The sequence below is a fragment of the Amblyomma americanum genome, chromosome 11 (genome assembly GCF_052857255.1).
Source record: "Amblyomma americanum isolate KBUSLIRL-KWMA chromosome 11, ASM5285725v1, whole genome shotgun sequence".
In the NCBI taxonomy this organism is placed as follows: Eukaryota; Metazoa; Arthropoda; class Arachnida; order Ixodida; family Ixodidae; genus Amblyomma; species Amblyomma americanum.
This window is the reverse complement of record NC_135507.1, coordinates 133,967,824-133,988,866: the sequence shown is the minus strand read 5'-3', so window position 1 is coordinate 133,988,866 and position 21,043 is coordinate 133,967,824. Positions and strand designations below refer to the sequence as shown.

The 21,043-nt window shown below is 47.7% G+C and overlaps 1 protein-coding gene across 1 annotated transcript in view; it reads right to left on the bottom strand.

Moving 5' to 3' along the window:
- Positions 1–5,577: 5,577 nt before the first annotated feature.
- LOC144111367 (uncharacterized) overlaps positions 5,578–21,043 on the bottom strand; it is a 119,652-nt gene continuing 104,186 nt past the window's right edge. The window contains exon 3 of the mRNA XM_077644648.1: positions 5,578–7,379. Coding sequence (XP_077500774.1) covers positions 7,284–7,379 — 96 coding nt within the window. The 3' untranslated portion in view covers positions 5,578–7,283. The remainder of the gene's footprint in view (positions 7,380–21,043) is intronic.

Below are 21,043 nucleotides of genomic sequence, written 5' to 3'. Positions count from 1 at the left end.
CGTCCTCAACTACGCGCGAGGTAAGGTCTTCAGGTGTCTCCTCAGCCACCTCAGCAATGCCAAAAACAAGAACATTATTTCGTCTGGAACAGTTTTCCAAGTCGATAAGCTTGCTCTGGAGATATTGCAAACTTCTTTCAAGGCCAGAAACCCTTGTACCAACTTCGGTTATAGCTGAAGACGTGGCTTCGACTTTTTCTAGTTTTGCCTCAATTTCATCGAGCTTTTCTGAATGTTCTTTTGGCCCTCAAGTATTTCAGTCAGCATTTCTTCTGTCGTAGGCCCAGGGTTGGATTCTATGTCACCACATAGCATGAGCGAGGAGAACAGATTTTGAATTTTGCAAAAAATCACAAGAACACTGTGGGGGCACGTCAGCTGGATGAAACAACGATTATTGGTCCTAACAGAAGTTTGACAACTAACCTGCACAAAAAGGTGAAACGGGTTTTACATGCTGACAGGTGGCCAGCTGGCGTGCCCACTGAAGATCTTCGGATGGGGCGGGCTTTTTATATCCTTCGCTGCCGATGATGATGGGGCTGGACGCAGTGATGCCCAGTGGTCTTGGAAGAGCGGCCAATCTTGTGCGCAGTCTCCGTCGGGGCTAGGCGCAGCGTTGACAAAGCGTATCATATCCTGTGATGCGCTGGACTTCGCTGTCGTGGCTAGCAGAAATATCTGCACAAAAAGGTGAAACGGGTTTGACATGCTGACAATGTGGGCTAGTTGGTTTTACATTTAGTGCGAATAATGCGCTACACACTAGCAAAAACGAGCTTGTCCTGTGTCCCCAGTTACAGTTGTCGTTTTTGTTAGTGTGTAGCGCGTTATTCACACCAAATTATTTAATTCTCATCTAAATTATTGTACTTTAGTATGGGGCACAACAACTAAGAGAAATTTAAACAGGCTTCTAGCAATACAGAAGCGAATAATTCGTCATAATGCGAATATGGAACCAATGGCCACTACAACAATTACCTCCAGATTATTTGAAATACTTCGTACTGAGAATATTTATGAATTTAGACTATTGCAAAACATTTTACTTTTCCTCCCTTACTAGAATCAACCAACTATCATCATTAGCATGTCTGCAGCCCCGTGATGCTAAAAATACAAGAAATAAAGATTTGTGGGATATCCCACGAGTAAATTCAAGATGGTTCTTTTCGTTTCATCGGAGGGGCACAGGACCTCTCCGAACGTGAATTCGACGGTATTGAAGGAGCAGACGATGATTGATGCCAGATGATGGAGACAAAAAGAAAATATACTTACAGGATGTACATTGGCAAACTGCGTTACAAGTTGAGTCACACAGACAGTAAAACTGTAACTTAATAAGGAAAGATCTCACACAGAGAAACTCGACAAGACCTTACTCATCGACCAGAGGTTAGAGTCTATGTCTGTAGAATTACGTGCCATTGCACGGAGCCTCTAGCTCAAATAGACAAGATCCTAACCTCGGGTCGATGAGTAAGGTCTTGTCGGGTTTCTCTGTGTGAGATCTTTTCTTTTAAGTTACAGTTTTACTGCCTGTGTGACTCAACTTGTAACGCAGTTTGCCAATGTACATCCTGTAAGTATATTTTCTCTGTCTCCATCAACTGGCATCAATCATCGTCTGCTTCTTCAACACCGTCGAATTCATGTTTGGAGAGGTCCTGTGCCTCTCAGAAGGAACGCAAAGAACCATCTTGAATTTACTGGCGCATTCACGACAGGATTCGGCACCCTTCCAAAAGCAAGCAAGAAGACCTCGAGCGGCAGCACCAACCAAGGGACGGCAGTGCGAACAACCTTCGAGGACGACCAGCCAAGGCGTGACATCCGGGCTCTAGGCTACAACCTGCAGCGACCCTGGTGCCGGGTGAGTGGGATTTCTCGCGTCTGGTCGAGGTTGGCTTGGCTTGTGTTAGGGATTTGAGGGTGTAGGCGTTTAAGATATCGAGATGCATGCGGCAGTGAGATCGAGTTCCCAGTATGCTGCTACAGATACACTGGGAATTGAAATGCGGCGGCTCGAATTAGAATTCCAGCGGAAGAAACTCGAGATCTTGCGGGAGGAAGAGAGAATAATGAAGGCCGTCAGGCGGCAGCAGGACGGCGGCAGGCAGGCTTCCGCTGCGCCTGACTCAAAGGCGCAGCGCAGGTCAGACCTAGGCCCCGTTGCCGTGCGCTCTACCGTAGGCGGCAACTTGTCTCGCTCCCAGACGGAGGTACAGAACGAGCGTGGGCAGAACATTAGCAGCTCATCCCAGAGAAGAGTAGCGGCTCGCGGCGCAAGGTCGCAGGCGCATTCGGAGAACTTAGTGGCAAGGGGTGCAGCTCAGATAGAGGCCGTGACAGCACTCGAGACACTGCATGGAGGTGGCGGGCAGTCCGACGTTGCATCCTTAACTAAGGAGCAACAGCGGCCAGACATAGGCCCCAGGGCATATCCCACTGGTACGGCAGACAGCGACCCATCCCGGCATTCGACGAATGCACGAAGTCAGGATTAGCGGAGTACGGCCAGCTCTTTGCAGCGATCGATGGATACTAACAGCGTAGTTCCTCAGGCTCAGCTCGAGCAGCCAGCGTCACTAGAGTACGAGCTGAACAGCGCAATCAGCACAGTGGCGCAAATGGCAAATCGCGAGGAACCGACAAAGGTTTCGGAACTATTTCCAGCGATGCCGACCCACCAGTTGCCGCCGTCCTTTGCAAAGACAGTCGACGCTGATGTAACCGCGGTGAGCGCGGAAGAGCAGAAGCCAGGAGCGAAAACGGGCACTCGGGAAGAGAGCCTCTTATAACCGGCGTGTCGCTCAGAACCTGGCAGTTAAGGGCAGCCGTTGGAGGTTGGCGGCAGCGGCGCAGACTCCGCTGTCGGCGGTTACGTTTCTGCACAGCGAGTTCATAAGGCAGAGGGAATGTGCGACGCGCCATTATTTGAGATCCGCGCGAGAACCCCAGGAGAGCTGCTGTGGGAGAAAGGGCGTAATAGAGAAGGCGCAGACGATGCTCTTCGAATTGGCCCCTATTCCGACAACCCAGGTCAGGATAACGGCACGAGCAGCTTCACAGTGCGTAGCCGTAACAACTCGCTACCGCTAGGGGGAAGGTTCGAGTGTGAACTAGTGGTGCCAACGGGGTCGCCGTTAGACCAGAACCAGATCAGGCAAGAATGCGGCAGCGGGATACCGCATGCACCAGAGCACACAATTGTGCTGCAGCCCGAAAAAAGGGGTGTGTGCGCAAGTAGGCGGGCCGCCTTATTGCACGCGAAAGCCAGAGCGTAACCCCTGTCGTGCACTATGACAAACAACTTTACCAGGCAGCATCGACCCGCGAGCTGCCGCGTAGGCCGCGCACGCCGTACCGCAGCACCGGAAGCCTTGCGATCCGTATTTGGGACAGATCCCGATGCATAGCTTGGCCAGCCTCGGCCGGCGTGGACGTTCCCGCTCACCCAAAGGGGGACGTGCACGGAGCTGTTCAGCGCCGCCAAAAATTGTTGTAGAGACACTTTCACGTCAGTGTACTTTGGTGGGTTTCGTGTGCGTGGGTGCCTTGCGTGTAACTGTGCTGTGCGATTGTTAACGGACTTGTGCGCCGCTACCAAATTGTGTGTTTTTTTAAGTGTGTGTTGCGTGTCAGTTATTCTTATGTGACATTTCTGCGCCATGTCCGGATTTGAATGCCGTCATGTTCCAGTGTTGTGTATTCCTTTTTTTTTTTGCTAGTCTGTGTGTCCATAACCCCTGCACAAGCGGATTTTTGTGCCGCGGTGGCAAGAAGTTGTCGCATGAGAAGCTAAGCTTGCAGGCTTAGGTTATTGCGGCCTTTATTTGGTTTTGCGTAAATGAACGGACTCCAAGCTCATTTAGCATCTTAGGGGGGAGGTGTAAGACAGCGCTTCATCAACGCGTACATTTTTTTTATTCCCTTAGCTCGCGGTCACTGCGGGCCTCCGGTCTACGTGGAGAGCTCTCAGTGAAGCTCCGAGCTGCCCCCTACCCGCGTGCCCCCTCCCCCGCAAGCAGTGGCAAAGGCGCAGGAGACACTGGCTGCTTGACAGCACCGCTGTGACGGCCGAAGACACCTGGCTTTGTTAAGCGCACCAAGAAAGCATGCGAGGCACACACAACGAGCACGTGGTGCCGCTTGGTCTTAGGCAGAATTCCCACGGCGGCAGACCCCCTTACTGCACGTCTGCGGAAATATGCAAACCATCTCGCATTCCGCGATGGGCCCTCTTTTTTTTTGGCATTCTCGATGGCACCGAAGCGTCGCGGGTCTCCGCCGTCTGAGATTCCTGCGGAGAGCCAGTGCATTAGTGGTCCCGCCAATTCGCTGAAAAAAAAACTTTTCATCCTTCGAGAGGCGACGCGCGGGTGCGGCAGGGAAGGGGAAAGCATCAAGTAATCAAGCAATAAGGGCGAGAACTCCCCCCGGGGAGAGGGTGTTCAGAATGTTTTCGGTATGTGCTTCTTTTTCTTTTTAGCCAAGCCCCGGGCTCGAAGTTGGTTCCAAACTTCAGGGGCTGCGGCTACCTCTATTGGATATCGAAGCTTAGGGCAGGCCTCGAAATAGGACCGCCCTAAATACTTTGTTCGCAAAAATCTTTAAAATTGAATGTAAAGTCATTGGAGAGCAGCCTTGTCTATTTGAGCTAGAGGCTCCGTGCAGTGGCACGTAATTCTGCAGACCTAGACCCTAAGCTCGGGTCGATGAGTAAGGTCTTGTCGAGTTTCTCTGTGAGAGATCATTCCTTTAAGTTGCAGTTTGACTGTCTTTGTGACTCAACTTGTAACGCAGTTTGCCAGTGTACATACTGTAAATATATTTTCTCTTTGTCTCCCTCACCTGGCATCAATCGTCGTCTGCTCTTTCAACACCGTCGAACTCACCTTTGGAGAGGTCATGTGCTCCTCCGAAGAAGAGCAAAGAACCATCTTGAATTTACTCCACTGTTCCGAACTTTTTATAAATATGAAGCGTTATCACATAACCTCCCAATTATACTAAACAAAAATACACGCACTTTAGGATTGAATAGAAGAGGTTTGAAGTCTTGTTTTTTTGCAATTGCTATCCACTAGTAATACTTTGTTTTGTTATATTTTGTTTTGTTGCACTTTATTATGTTTTTTCTATTTCTGTTCTTGAAATTGAAATTTGAAAATGCCCAGTGTAATGTTTACAGGAAAATAAAATAGTCGGTGAGGGAACAAACACGGGCTAATGACATGCCAGTCGAAATCAAGAGGTAGAAAGGGGCTTGAGTTGGGCACTGTCCTTAAAGGTAGCAATTATGCCCATTCAGAAGTAAGTTGTCAATTCATCTTCTCTCATTAATAAAGGCCACAATAAAAAACATTCCCACGCCTTCTGTGGTCTATAAGAAGGCTGCCTTTTGCACTGCTCCAGCCTCCAAGAATGACTTCTTTGCACCGAATGCTTCCGTGATTGCGCCAATGGCCCGGGCTGCCGATGATGAGGTCAAGCACGCTGTGGCCCGTGAATGCGATGCCGTCGAAATGGCCAACGCTTTCAAACCAACTCAGACGCCGACCGCATGAAAACGGGGACACAGCCGCAGCCAAACAAGCACTTTATTTCTTAGCCCATTGTTACAGAGCGCACTGACGATATTGAAAGAAAATGCATCAACGGTTTGCGGTAGATTCTACAGCCCCTCGAATGCCTTGGTGCAGATTATCTTCCCTTTCGTGGAGTCATTTTCATCGCTTGCCCCATTTCAGGGAAATTCTTAAATAAACAGCGACTGCAACAGTGGCGCTGTGAGATTTTTCTGCGGTAACTTGCTACGGTTCCCTGCATAAATTCACGCATCGCAGGAGAAGGTAAGGATCGGCACAACTGCAATGCAATGCTGTCGCGCATGGCCGAACTATCGGTAAGAACCAGACTGCAGTCTGAGAGAGTAGCGCACCTAAAAAAAATGCACAACACAAGCTCACAGTAAAAGGTCTCGTTTGCTCAACGCTATATACGGCGTGGCAGAAGCGCTCAGGAAATCACTTGTGCCACTGTTAGGAGCCATTTGTGACGCTCCTCTAAGCTTCCTGGACGGATACTGTTCGGAGGATTGCGCTCTTCACAAGACCAGCGGCGTGTGTGAAAAAAAAAAGGCACTGGAATATCCGCGCTAAGACAGCGCTATGGCTCAGAGCTGCGGATGCAAGGCAGTGGACGGGCACTTTTCGCATCCAGTGCGCAAACGGTGCGACACGCTTCGAAATCTGAGCTGCCGACGAAGTCGCACGGAATGTGACTGCTCTTTCAAACGGCGCATTCTCATCCAGCACAGCCTCTCCTACTGCGTCGAAAATAGGGTGTCCCACGTCCCTACTCCATGGGTGTCGGAATGAAACGCCCTCGATGTAAACTGCTCGAACCCCATTAGAGTCGCTGGAATTTTTTTCAGAACCACATTTGTACTCAATCGCACTGCATGGGCACCCAAAACCTGGGCAGTGTGGGGCCGCACCGTGCAGGTCAGACCTGAAGGACCAAATACAGCTGGTTCACTGGGCGCAGCAAACAAAAAAGGAGCCCACTCTTTTCAATAAAACGTTTTTCATCCTCCTCCTCACCATGCCAGCCTACATGGCTATCGCTACCCTAGCGATCGCAGGACAATAAACATATTTGTGGTGCTCTGTGCATATGCATTCGCAACGTCATTACGTGATAACTTTAAAATTATTACACGGCTGCTACAGCCGACTTGGGTGACATCGTAAACACTAAGAATTAAGAAGAGAAAGAATTTTCGCATCCTAGGTACAGCCCATAAAGACAGCAACTCTTGCCTGCAAAATCTGACTGGCGCTGTTCTGGCAACTTGGACTGCGACAGCCGGCGGTGCGAATAAGAAAAAGAATGCGGCACTCTGAAATCTTTTCCAGTGGCTTTATACGCTAGTCTTCCTGTATACGCTCCCCGGGAGAGCAGAGTTGCGCGAAGGCAAGTTCTAAGCTCTGCGGGAAAGCCGCTTCTCGTGTGGCAGGAGCCCTACGCGAAGGCAGTTCGGAGGCACCGCACCGCCTCAGTCGGATAACAATGCAGTCTCCGCTGCTTGGGTTTCAGTCGGCGTGAATTGGAACACTTGACATCAATGGGATGATGTGATCGCCGCTCCGCCAATAGTGTTGTGAGCGGCGCGGGGAAAACAGCGGGTGCACATACAGGAACACTAAACCAGCCCGGCTAACAGCGCCGCGAACGTGTACGGCATGTCTCTCGGACTCCAGTGCGGGCCGTCAAACGTCGGTCTGTCCCCGGTGTGGCTTGTACTCAGGCGTAGGCACGGGCGACGGCGTCTCCGGTTCCCGCACTTTCACATCCTCCATGGAAATCTGCGAGAAATTAAATGGATTTAAAGAATCAACTGGCAGTCCGAAACAGTTTCGACCACGCGGCGTTCTTCAGAATGACACTAGGGACAAAACGAAGTTGAAAAGAACAACTAGGCGGTCGAGTTGGTGATACATGTTAAGAAGTAACAGCGAAAAAAGCGAAGAAACGTGATATATGTTTTAGTTGGTCGGTTATTGCCTGTCACCCCTGAGGTTTTTGTCTGTTTCTGGTGATTAAGCTTCAGTTGAGAGTCAGCGCTTTTCCTGTATATTTCTCCACATTCGTTTTCGTTTGGGCGCTGTTATTTTTGAAAACACTGTTGATCTGTACCCATAGATTACCGCAATGTTAAGTGGAAACGGAGTTTCTATAAGCAACAAAGTTTCACAAAATAAAAAATGAGTGTAGGCACCATCAGCCGATTTAGGAAGCGGTCTTGCTCGTGGGCAAAACCACCTTTTCATTTAAAAACGGTTTTCTTTCCGATGCAGACGCCACGAGTTTGAATCAAATGGGGAGAAACTTTTGAAGTGAAATTTTGTCAGCAATAAATGCACCTTTTACTGAGATGTCGCCGTAATCGAGAAAGAGAAGCACTACGAAGTTATCCTCTGAGTACCACGTGACCACAGCGGACCCTGATGCGTACAGAGCAGCAGTCACTTGGCACTAGCGGTAGCGGCACTGTTTCTATTCCCGTGTATATATACGAAACTATATCCTTTTAATTTGTTCCCTTCCCTTAAACACCTTGCTTTGAAATTTGCCTGTCCTACTTATATTTTGTCACATTTTGTTTACACTTTGTTGAGAACTTCTTCGCCATGACGCCTTTCTTTATAAAAAATAATTTGGTTAGGTAAATGAGTACAAGAAAAACGCCTTTCGATATTTTACGAGCTGCACAACGAAATGAAGGGGCTTCTCTTGACAATAACGAGGACTTGAATCGATGGAGTGCGCAATTGAAAGAGAGATCTGAAAGACCAATGAACGCAAAGAAGCACAGTAGAAATGACAGCAGCGCGTCAGGACACACAGGGAACGACGAGGACGACTTGAAGCTGAAACTTTATTGATCGCCAAAAGATGAATTAAATCACCAAGCAGCAGGCGTGGGAAAACAAAGACCAGAAGAGCCAAGCCCGGTTTGCCACAGGTACCCGAATTAAGAGGCGTATTTCCCATAGTCAACTCCATTGATGCCGTTTTCCTTGCTCGTACCCTCGTCTGGTCATTAAAAACGGCACCGTGTCTAAAAGCTTAAAAAGGCGCAGAGAAAGAAAAACTAACGACCTGACTTGTTTAATGGACGTAAGGAGATGCCTTCCTGGGAATATTTAGTCACAGTCGTTGAGTGAAAAATTATATTTTTCAATGATAACCGAGGAGTGACGCAAAGGTACAATTGCCCCAATTATTGTGACGTCACTGGGTCTAGTGGTTGTTCACGGAAACCTGTGCTTGCCGGCAGCGCCGACGTCATCAGGACTGTGGTAATCCAGGTTGACCGGTGCGCCGTGCCGTCAAGGTGTACTTCAGGACTGGTGCTGACAGAGACCGAAACTGCCGACATGAAATCGTTTGTATTATTGACGCGGCGCACCAAGCTCACTTTCATGTCCACTAGGCCCGTAGGCTCTTTTCAAGCAAGAAATGGACAGCGCCTTTAAGGGCAACGCGGCTACCCCAAGGGTTTCTAGCAAGTTTGTAAGGCGGGTTCAAGCCAAGACACTTGGTAAGAGAACGTCAGGGGCTGCAACGCCACCTTATGGCATGCCACATGGATACCTCCAAGCCACTGCACCAACGAAAAGAATGGCTGCCACCGCTGGCATCGATGTTGCGCTTCAGGTGCTTGCATATAATCAGCAACTGGCTCCTCTCTACTCGATCAAAGAAAGGCAAAAATACGATACTTTTCGACTGAAAGCTGGCAGTTACTGTCTGATTAGCCAACGACCACCGCATACCTGGAAACAAACGACTCTTTACGAAGCCATCATCATCATCAGCCTTACTACACGCACTGCAGGGCAAAGGCCTCTCCCATGTCTCTCCAATTAAACCTGTCATTTGCCAGCTGCATCCACCCTTTGCCTGCAAACTTCTTAATCTCATCCGCCCACCTAGCCTTCTGCCGCCCCTGCTACGCTTACTTTCTCTTGGAATCCACTCCGTCACCCTTAAGGACCAGCGGTTATCTTGCATACGCATTACATGCCCTGCCCAAGCCCATTTCTTTCTCTTGATTTCGACTAGGATGTCATTGACCCGTGTTTGTTCCCTCACCCACTCTGCCGCTTCCGGTCTCTTAACGTTACACCTATCATTTTTCTTTCCGTGGCTCGCTGCGTTGTCCTTAACTTAAGCTGAACTCTTTTCCTTAGCCTCCACGTTTCTGCCCCGCAGGTGAGTACCGGTAAGATACAGCTGTTGTACACTTTTCTCTTGAGGGAAATTGGTAAACTGCCATTCATGATCTGAGAGAACCTGCCATTTGCGCTCTGGTTCCGGCGTCAAACAATGAACACACATCGTGGAAGCAACAAGAAGAAGAGCGTTTATTCCAGATTGCTTCCCAACATGCATAGTCGACAGGCGGCTGCATGATAACAGCCACGTGTTACAGATGGCACGCTGGCCATAGCCCATACATAGCGCGCATGTGCGTCTGATACAATACATCTTCCTGAGTGCAAGATTTAAAAGTCTGCGAGCACAATACGAGACATTTGGTGGAAATTCTGCTCGTAGTGAAGACGACTGGGCTGTCGCTTTTCTCGGGTGGACCGCCTTGACACACACTGCGTGGGCTGGGTTATAGGCTGCGATACTCCGGCGCTTTCCTGGGCTTGCGTGGTCTGTGTTATAGACTGTGGCTCTCCTACGTTTTCCTGAGAAATGTCTTCACTGTCAGAGTCATCTTCTGTTAAGTCATGTCAGAATGGCTCACGTGTGGCTAGAAGATGACGGTGCAACTCATGATCTGCGAGAACCTGCCATATGCGCTCCACCCCATTCTTATCTTTCCAGTTATCTCCCTCTCATGATCCGGATCAGCTCTCACTATCTGCTCTAAGTAGACGTATTCCTTCACAACTTCCAGGCTCTCTCTGGCAGTTGTGAACTGCTGTTCCCTTGCAAGATGTTGAACATTACCTTGGTTTTCTGTATGTTAATTTTTAGACCCATCGTTCTGCTCTGCCTGTCTAACTCATTGATCATGATTTGCAGTCCACCTCCTGAGTAACTCAGCAAGGCAATTTCATCAGCGAATCGCAGATTACTTAGGTCTTCTCTATTTACTCTTATTCAGAACTGTTCCCAATTCATGCCTCGGAATACCTCCTGTAAACAGGCGGTGAATAGCATTGGCGCGATCATGTCTCCTTGCATGACGCCCTTCCTTATTGGAATTTTATTGCTGACTTTATGGAGTACTATAGTAGCTGTGCAGTTGCTATATATATATATATATATATATATATATATATATATATATATATATATATATATATATATATATATATATATATATATATATATATATATTTCTTCCAGTATTTTGATATAAGGCTTTTCTACCCCCTGATTACGCAATGCCTGTATGACCGCTGAGGTTTGCACGGAGCCGAATGCTTTCTCGTAATCAATGAAAGCTACATACAGAGGTTGGTCATATTCTGCGCATTTCACTATCACCTGATTGATAGTGTGAATATGATCTATTGTGGAATATCCTTTACGAAACCCTGCCTGATCATTAGGTTGATTAAAGTCTAAGGTTGACCTGACTCTATTAGCGATTACGTTAGTAAATACTTTGTATGCAACGGATAGTAAGCTGATCGGCCTCTAATTTTTCAAATTCTTGGCATCTCCCTTCTTATGCATTATGATAATGTTTGCATTCTTCCAAGCTTCTGGTACAGTCGAGGTCATAAGGCATTGCGTATACAGAATGGCTAGTTTTTCTAGCACGATGTCTCCTCCATCTTTCAACAGATCTGCTGTTACCTGATCTTCCCCAGCTGCTTTCCCCCTTTTCATTGCTTCTAAGGCTTTCTTTACTTCATCTTTCGTTACTAGCGGGATGACGCATTGCTGTGCACTGCTCTCTCTCAAGAACGCTCTGATTACATTGGCTACTGTACAGGTCTTTGTAGAACTCTTCGGCTATGTTAACTATCTTATCCATATTGCTAATGACATTGCCCTGCTTGTCTCTTAATGCCTACATCTGGTTTTTACCTATGCCTAGTTTCTTCACTGCTTTTAGGCTATCTCCGTTCTTTAGAGCATGCTCGATTCTCTCCATATTAAACTTCCTTATGTCGGCTGCCTTGCGCTTACTTATTAACTTTGATAGCTCTGTTAGTTCTATTCTGTCGGCAGGGTTAGACGCCCTCATGTTTTGGCGCTTCTTAATCAGATCTTTTGTCACCTGAGACAGCTTTCCGGTATCCTGTCGAACTGTCCTACCGCGAACTTCTACTGCGCACTCCGTAATGATTGATGTCAGATTGTCGTTCATTGTACGAACATCAAGATCGTCTTCCTCAGTTAAAGCCGAATATATGTTTTGCAGCGCTATCCTAAACTCCTGTACTTTCTCTCTTACGGCTAACTCGTTAATGGTCTTCCTTTTCACTAGCTTCTTCCGTTCCCTCTTCAAGTCTAAGCAAATTCGAGACCTTACCATTCTGTGGTAGCTACAACGCACCTTTCCGAGGACGGCCACATCCTGAATGATGCCAGGTTTAGCGCAAAGTATGAAGTCGATTTCATTTTGTCTCACCATTGGGGCTCTTCCAGGTCCACTTCCTGGTTTCTCGTTTGTGGAAGAAGGTATTCATGATCCGTAAATTATTTCTATCTGCGAATTCGACTAATAACTCTCCCCTGCTATTTCTAGAACCTATCCTATAGTCACCTACCGCGTGGTTGTTAGCCTGCTTCTTGCCCACCTTCGCATTGAAGTCACCCATCAGTACAGTGCAGTGATTTTTCTTTATTCATTGCCGATTATACGTCCTCATAGAAACTTTCAACGATCTGGTCATCATTGCTGGATGTGGGCGCGTAGGCCTGCACCAATTTCAGCTTGCACCTCCTATTCAGCCTAATTACTATAGTTGCTACCCTCTCGTTAATATTATAAAACTCCTCTACGTTGCCAGCTATATCCTTAATAATGATGAATCCCACACCTAGTTCTCGTCTATCCTCTAATCCGCGATGGCACAGTATGTGTCCGTCCTTTAGTACTGTATACGCCTCACCTGTCCTCCTAACTTCGCTAAGCGCCATCACATCCCCTTTAATTCCGGCTAGTTCCTCCAGCAGCACTGCTAGGCTAGCCTCACTAGATAAAGTTCTAGCGTTGAACGTTGCCAGGTTCAGATTCCAATTGCGGCCTGTCCTTCTATCATGAAACCAATTGCGAAGCCGCCGGCACAAAAAATCGAAAACAGTACCTGTTCCTCTGGATGGACAACTGCCGTGAGAAAGCGAGAAAATCCACCGACCGCCAAGTGTACAGCTTTGCCAATGTGGATAGTCTTTGAACTTTCACGTAAACGAAACCTATGCAAAATCACCGAAAGTATAAGCTAACGTCACACAACTCAACCAAGCCTGCGTTCCACCGCTCAAGTCTGGCACTCACCTTCTTAGCCTGTCTCAGAATTGCAATGACCTGTTCAATTTTTTAACCGTTAGGAATCACAATTTTTAATCGTATGTATTGAAGAAACATGCATATCATACAGCAATGAAAAGTTGTTTGCTGGAGTATGACCATTGTCCTGCTGCATTACCAGGACAGCAGCAGCCGCTAAGCCTAGCAGTTGTCCTCAGCTTTCGACTTTTTTGAAGAGGGTTGCTATGGGCGTTAGCCGGTGACTGCAGCTATTTAAGATTTTCGTGCACAAGCTGCGCACAGCGGTACCTCACTCAGTACTGTGCTATATGCACAAAGCAAGCCTTCATACGCTAGCGCCATGCCATGTACGCTGGTGATATCACGGTGTGGTCAGATTGGCGATCCTTTGGGGAAGAAACTACAAGCTCCAAGCAGCCATGACCTGGATTAGCCAGTACGCAAGGCAATGCGGTCTCTCCTGCTCACCAGAAAAGTCCCAATTTATACGCATGCACTCAAGTAGATACGACTCGGAGAACCTACGACTCAACATTCATCTTGGCGGGCAGGAGATTCATGCACCAGCAAAAGCACGGATCCCGGGAATATGGCTAAAACAAAACCACACAGTGGACCACACTCTCAGACGCAAGTGAGTCGGGTGATCACCGCAGTATCCAGCAGAAGACGACGGTTATGTGGCTACAATCCAACCACAGAGTGAACCACACGTTCAAATCCTCCTCTATATATAGCCCAAATAACACAGATAACCTCACTAACCAGCCGAAGACGAGAATTACGTGGCTACAAGCCAACCACAGAGTGGACCAGACGCTCAGATTATCTTCTACTCTTCAGCCCAAGTGACACAAAAGACTTCCTCAGTAGCCAACAGACGACGAGGGTTATGTGGCTACAATCCAACCACAGATTGAACCACACGGTTAGACCCTCTTCTATCCTCAGCTCACAAAAGATCAACTCAGTAGCCAGCAGAAGACGAGCTTCATATGCCTGCAATCAAACCACAGAGCGAACCTTCATTTAAGACTATCTCTTGCTGGGACTGCGCCCGTCCTGTCTAGCCTTTCTGAGTGCGTTGTGTAAAAATTAGTGCTGTTTTTAATTTTGTTACAGAGTGAACCACACGATCAGATCATCTATCCTAAGCCCAAGTGACACAAAAGATCACCTCAGCAGCCCTTTATGTGGCAACAATCCAACCACAGAGTGAAAACGCTCAGATTCTCTTCTACTCTCCAGCCCAAGTGGCACAAAAGATATCCTCAATAGCCAACAGAAGGCGTGGTTTATATGGATAAAATCCAACCACAGAGTGGACCACACGCTCAGATCCTCTCCTACCCTAAACATCAAGTGACACAGATGATCACCTCAGTAGCCAGTACAAGACAAGGTTTATGTGGCTACAATCCAGCCACTGAGTGAACCACACGCTCAGATCCTCTTCTATCCTCAGCACAAGTGGCACAAAAGATTTCCTCAGTAGCCGAGAGAAGACGAAGTTTATGTGGCTACAATCCAACCACAGAGTGGACCACACGCTGATATCCTCTACTATCCTCAGCCCAAGTGACACAAAAGACCGCCTCTGCAGCCAGCAGAAGACGACCTTTATGTGGCTACAATCCAACCACAGAGTAGACGACACGCTCAGACTCCTCTTCTACTCTACAGGCCATGCGACAATGATCACCTCAGTAGCCAAAAAAAGACGAGGTTTATGTGGCTACAATGTAACTACGGAATGGATTTCTGCGCCCGTCCTTGTCGCCTCGTCTCTGTCCTCGTCTGTTCAGCGCTGCTTTTCCAGAAAACCATGTACCAACACGCCCAACTCGCCGCATTAACAGAATGGACCACACGCTCAGACACAAAAATCACCTCAGTAGCCAGCAGAAGACGACCACTATGTGGCTACAATCCAACCACAGAGTGGACCATATGCTCGGATCCTCTCCTGCTCTTCAGCCCAAGTGACACAAAAGATTTCCTCTGTAGATAACAAAAGATGAGGTTTATGTGGCTACAATCCAACCACAGTGTAAACCACACGCCCAGATATTCTTCCATCTTTCGCCCAAGTGACACAAAAAATCAGCTCAGTAGCCAGCAGAAGACATTTATGTGGATACAATCCAACCACAGGGTGGACCACAAGCTCAGACTCCTTTATAACTCTAAAGCCCAAGTGGCACAAATTATCACCTCAGTAGCCAGCACAACACGAGGTTTATGTGGCTTCAATCCAACCACAGAGGGAATTAAACGCTCATGCCTCTTCTATCCTGAGCTCAATTGACACAAAAGATCAACTCAGTAGCCAACGAAAGCTGAGGCTCATGTGGCTAAAATCCAACGACACTCTCAGATCCTCTTCTACTCTACAGCCCAAGTTACACAGATGATCTCCTCAGTAGTCAGCACAAAACGAGGTTTATGTGGCCACAATTCTACCACAGAGTAAAGCACACGCTTAGGTCCCGTTCTATCCTCCACCCAAATGACACAGATGATCACGTCGGTAGCCAGCATAAGACGAAATTTATGTGGCTACAATCCAACCACAGTGTGAACCACACGCTCAGATATTCTTCCATCTTTCGCCCAAGTGACACAAAAGATCACCTCAGTAGCCAGCAGAAGACGAGCCTTATGTGGATACACCACAGAGTGGACCACATGCTCAGACTCCTTTATAACTCTAAAGCCAAAGTGACACAAATGATCACCTCAGTAGCCAGCACAAGACGAGGTTTATGTGGCTTCAATACAACCACAGAGCGAATTAAATGCTCAGGCCAGTTCTATCCTGAGCCCGAATGACACAAAAGATCATCTCAGTACCCAGCTTAAGACGAGGTTTATGTGGCTACAATCCAAACACAGTGTGGACCACTTGTTCGAATCTTCTACTCTTCAGCCCAAGTGACACACAAGATTTCGTCAGTAGCCAACAGAAGACGAGGTCTGTGTGGCTACAATCAAACCACAGAGTGGACCACACGCTCAGACTCCTTTTGTACTCTAAAGCCCAAGTGACACAGATCATCACCTGAGTAGCCAGCACAAGACGAGGTTTATGTGGCTTCAATCCAACCACAGAGCGAACCACACGCTCAGGCCTCATCTACCCTCGGCCCAAATGACGCAAAAGATCACCTCAGTAGCCAGCAAAAGACGAAAGTTATGTGGCTACAATTCAACCAGAGTTCACCACCGTCTCAGATCTTCTACACTTAAGCCCAAGCGACAAAAACGATTTCCTCAGTAACCAACAGAAGACGATGTTTATGTGGCTACAATCTAACCGCAGAGTGGACCACACGCTGAGACCCTCTTCTACTCTTTACCCCAAGTGACGAAGATTTCCTCGGTAGCCAACACAAGACGTTCATGTGGCACTCTGTGTCCAACAACAGAGTAGACCACACACACAGTTCCTCTTCTATCCTCAGCCCAAGTAACACTGATGATCATCTCAGTAGCCAGCATAAGACGAGGTTTATGTGGCTACGATCCAACCAGAGTGAACCACACGCTCAGATAATCTTCTATCCTTCCCCCAACTGACACAAAAGATCACCTCAGCCGCCAGCAGATCTTTATGTAGCTACATTCCAAACACAGAGTGGGCCAGATGCTGAGATCCTCTTCTACTCTTTAGCCCAAGTGACACAAAAGATTTCCTCAGTAGCCAACACAAGACGAGGTTTGTATGGCTAGAATCCAAGGACAGAGTGGACCACACGCTCAGATCCTTTTCTCTCCTCAGCCAAAGTGACACAAACGATCACATCAGTAGCCAGCAGATGAGCTTTATGTGCCTACAATCCAACCACACAGTAGACCACATGCTTGACCTTTTTCTAGTCTTCAGCCCAAGTGACACAAAATATTTCCTCAGTAGCCTACATAAGACAAGGCTTATGTAGCTACAATCTAACCGCAGAGTGGGCCACATGGTCGGATCCTCTTTAGCCCAACTGACACGAAATATTTCTACGGTAGCCAACAGAAGAGGAGGTTCTTGTAGCTACAATCAAACCACAGAATGGCCCACACGCTCAGACTCCTCTTCTACCCTATAGCCAAAGTGACACAGATGATCACCTCAGTAGCCCGCATAAGAAGTTTATGTGGCTACAACCCAACCACAGAGAGGACCACATGCTCGGATTCTCTTCTACTCTTCAGACTAAGTGACACAAGATTTCCTCAGTAGCCAACAGAAGACGAGGTTTGTGTGACTACAATCTAACCACAGAATTGACCACAGGCTCAGATCTTCTTCTACTCAAGCCCAAGCGACAAAAGATTTCCTCAGTAGCCAACAGAAGACAATGTTTATGTGGCTACAATCCAACGATTGAGTAGACCACACGCTGAGACCCTCTTCTACACTTTACCCCAAGTGACATAGAAGATCTCCTCAGTAGGTAACACAAGACGAGGTTTATGTGGCACTCTGTGTCCAACAACAGTGTAGACCACACGCACAGTTCCTCTTCTAATCTACAGCCTAAGTGACAAAGATAATCTCCTCAGTAGCCAGCCTAAAACGAGATTTATGCGGCTACAATCCAACCAGAGTGAACCACATGCTCAAGTCCTCTTCTATCCTCAGCCCAAGTAAAACTGATGATCATCTCGGTAGCCAGCATAAGACGAGGTTTATGTGGTTACAATCCAACCAGAGTGAACCACACGCTCAGATAATCTTCTATCCTTCCCCCAAGTGACAAAAAAGATCACCTCAGCAGCCAGCAGATCTTTATGTAGCTACACTCCAACCACAGAGTGGGCCAGATGCTCAGATGCTCTTCTACTCAACAGCCCGAGTTAGACAAGATTCCCCAAGGAGCGAACAGAAGACGAGGTTTAAGTGGCTACAATCCAACCACAGAGTGGACCACACGCTCAGATCCTCTTCTATCCTCAGCCCAAGCGACACGAAAGATCACCTCAGTAGCCGGCATAATACGAGGTTTATGTGGCTACAATCCAACCACAGAGTGAACCAGATGCTGAGATCCTCTTCTACTGTTTAGCCCAAGTGACAGAAGATTCCCTCAGTAGCAAACACAAGACAAGGTTTAATTGGCTAGCATCCAACGGCAGAGTGGACCACACGCTCAGATCCTCTTCTCTCCTCACCCCAAGTGAAACAAACGATCACATCAGTAGCCAGCAGAACTCAAGCTTTATGTGGCTACAATCCAACCACACAGTAAACCACATGCTCGATCTTTTTGTAGTATTCGCCCCAAGTGACACAAAATATTTCCTCAGTAGCCAACGGAAGACGATGTTTTGTGGCTACAGTCTAACCACAGAGTGGACCACATGGTCTGATCCTCTACTACTCTTGAGCCCAATTGACACAAAATATTTCCTCAGTAGCCAACAGAAGACGAGGTTCATGTGGCTACAATCCAACCACAGAATGGACCACACGCTCAGACTCCTCTTCTACTCTATAGCCAAAGTGACACAGATGATCACCTTAGTAGCCAGCATAAGAAGAGGTTTATGTGGCTACAATCCAACCACAGAGTGGACCACACGCTCACATTCTCCTCTACTCTACAGCACAAGTGACACAGATGATCACCTCAGTAGTCAGCATAAGACGAGGTTTATGTGGCTACAATCGAACCACAGAGTGTGCCACACGTTCAGATCCTCTTCTACTGTACAGCGCATTTACACAGATGATCACCTCAGTAGAAACAGAACACGAGGTTTTTGTGGGTAAAATCAAACCAGAGTGGACCGCACACTGAGACCGTTTTCTGCTCTACAGCCCAAGTGACACAAATGATCACCTCAGTAGCCAACAAAACAAAAGGTTTATGTGGCTGCAGTCCAAGCGCAAAGTGGACCACACGCTTAGATCCTCGTCTGCCCTACAGCAGACACACATGATCACACCAGTAGCCAACAGATGAGGTTTATGTGGCTTCAATCCAAAAAAAGAATGGACCACACGCCCAACACTTATAGTCCTCTACGGCCGCTTTTCTAACTATTCTAAATGCACGCGCTCTTTTCCAGTCAATTGGGTGTACGCGCATGCAACGCAACTGCGCATGACCGAACAGTTGGTCGCCAGATGTGACGATCGCTGCAGTGAATGTTTGATTAGACCATAGAAAGGGTGCGCGGGTGGATTCCTGCGGGAGCGTTGCTAGACCGTGGACGGATTCGGCGGTCGGCACGAGCGAGAAGGATGTACACTGACAATGGGGCGGCACTGTACCGGGATAAATAGTGCAGATTGAAGTGGCATCTGCAAGGATGTAGCAGCTGGTTGGCGTGAGTGGCTGCTACGCAAGCAGCCAGGATTCACGTAGCATTTTATGTCCTCATAGGTCTGCCTGGCCTTATCCGCGCCTTACTCTATTTTTTTCCGTTTAGTTCTTTTAGCTGCCTTTCCGACTCTATTTTTGTTCTGCCAAGCTCAGGTGTAGCGCCTGTTTTCTTTTTCGAAACTTCAAACACAGATGATCACCTCAGCAGCCAACAAAACACGAGATTTCAAGGAGGAGGACACGGTCAGACTGATAAGAGCTCTCGCTGTCAGTACCCAGGCAGCACAGAACAGTGGTCCAATATTGGGAAGTCATTGGCCCACAGTGGCCCTACATAGGATCAAACTTTCCCGCGGCATGCCAACTTAGGTTAAGCCAGTTCACCGCTTTCTTGACATAGGCCCAAGGTTCCCCACATTCGCCCAAAAACGGCAAGGCCATATAAACTAGGTTCCTACAAATGCCCACGTCGTCCTCTGTAGGCATTGCCGGCTTTTAAAACTGGCCACATTGACCCACGCTGACCTTTGTTCATCCAGCATAGGACTGGCCGGCATTAAAAACTGGCCACTTTGGCGCACGTTGACTTCTGCCCCAACAAAGGAGTAAGCCGGGCTAGATGGTACATTCTTTGCATAGGAAACAGCGCAGCAGACGGGACCAAGAAAGGAAGACACAAGCACGGGAGTGTGCTCATCCAACGTAGGCCTCGCCACATTTAAAGACTGGCCACATTGGCCCACGTTGACCTCCGTTCTTCCAACGTAGGCCTCGCCGAGATTGGAAACTGGCGACATTAGCTCACATTAACCTCAGTTCTTTCATCGTAGGTCTCGCCGATTTTAAAAGCTGTACGAAACGAGTTATGGAAGCACACATTTAATCGCATCATATTTTATTGCCTATGCCATATCGAGAGAGATTAAAGGAGATGCTGTCGCCGCGGTGTCTCAGTGGTTATGGCGCTCGGCTGCTGACCCGAAAGACGCAGGTTCGATTCCGGGCACGGCGGTTCCATTTCGATGAAGGCGAAATGCCATAGAGGCCTGTACGTGTACTGTGTGATGTCAGCCCAGGTTAAACAACCTCGCATATCACTTATCACAGATCACGCGACAAGTGAAGAATGTTCTAACGCACTTTCAAAACTATGCTGAGAGCGGCGCCGCCACCTCGAGACGGTGAGCGCGCACGCATAATTCATTCACAACGCGCTTGAGCAGTGCTTAGTTAGGGTAGCCTAAGTGCGCAATCGTATTTTTTTTCATATTTCGCGGGCTTTTTTTAAATGCTGGAAAAAAAGGCCACGTCGAAGATACCTTGCGACAAAAAACCGGCTTGGTTCTTTCGTGACCGCTCTACAACTTTAGGGAACGCACATGTCTCTAAAGTGAATATTAAGAATTTCTCATAATTATTCTTAGCTAAATAATTAACAGGAATTTAAAAAAGCTCTGTGAGGACTGCCAAAAGGCGGAAAACAAAACGTCGTTGGTTTCACCTAGCTACGCCACTGCACATTTTTCAATCTTGTGTTAAAGTAATGTGAAAAACCCGTCTGGATAGAATAGACGGTGTTAAAGCGGGATTGAGGTTTTATCGCAAATGAAGAACAGCGGATGTGATAGCTTGCTGTACATAAACTGCGTGAAGAGGCAGGTGACGAGGAAGAAAAGAG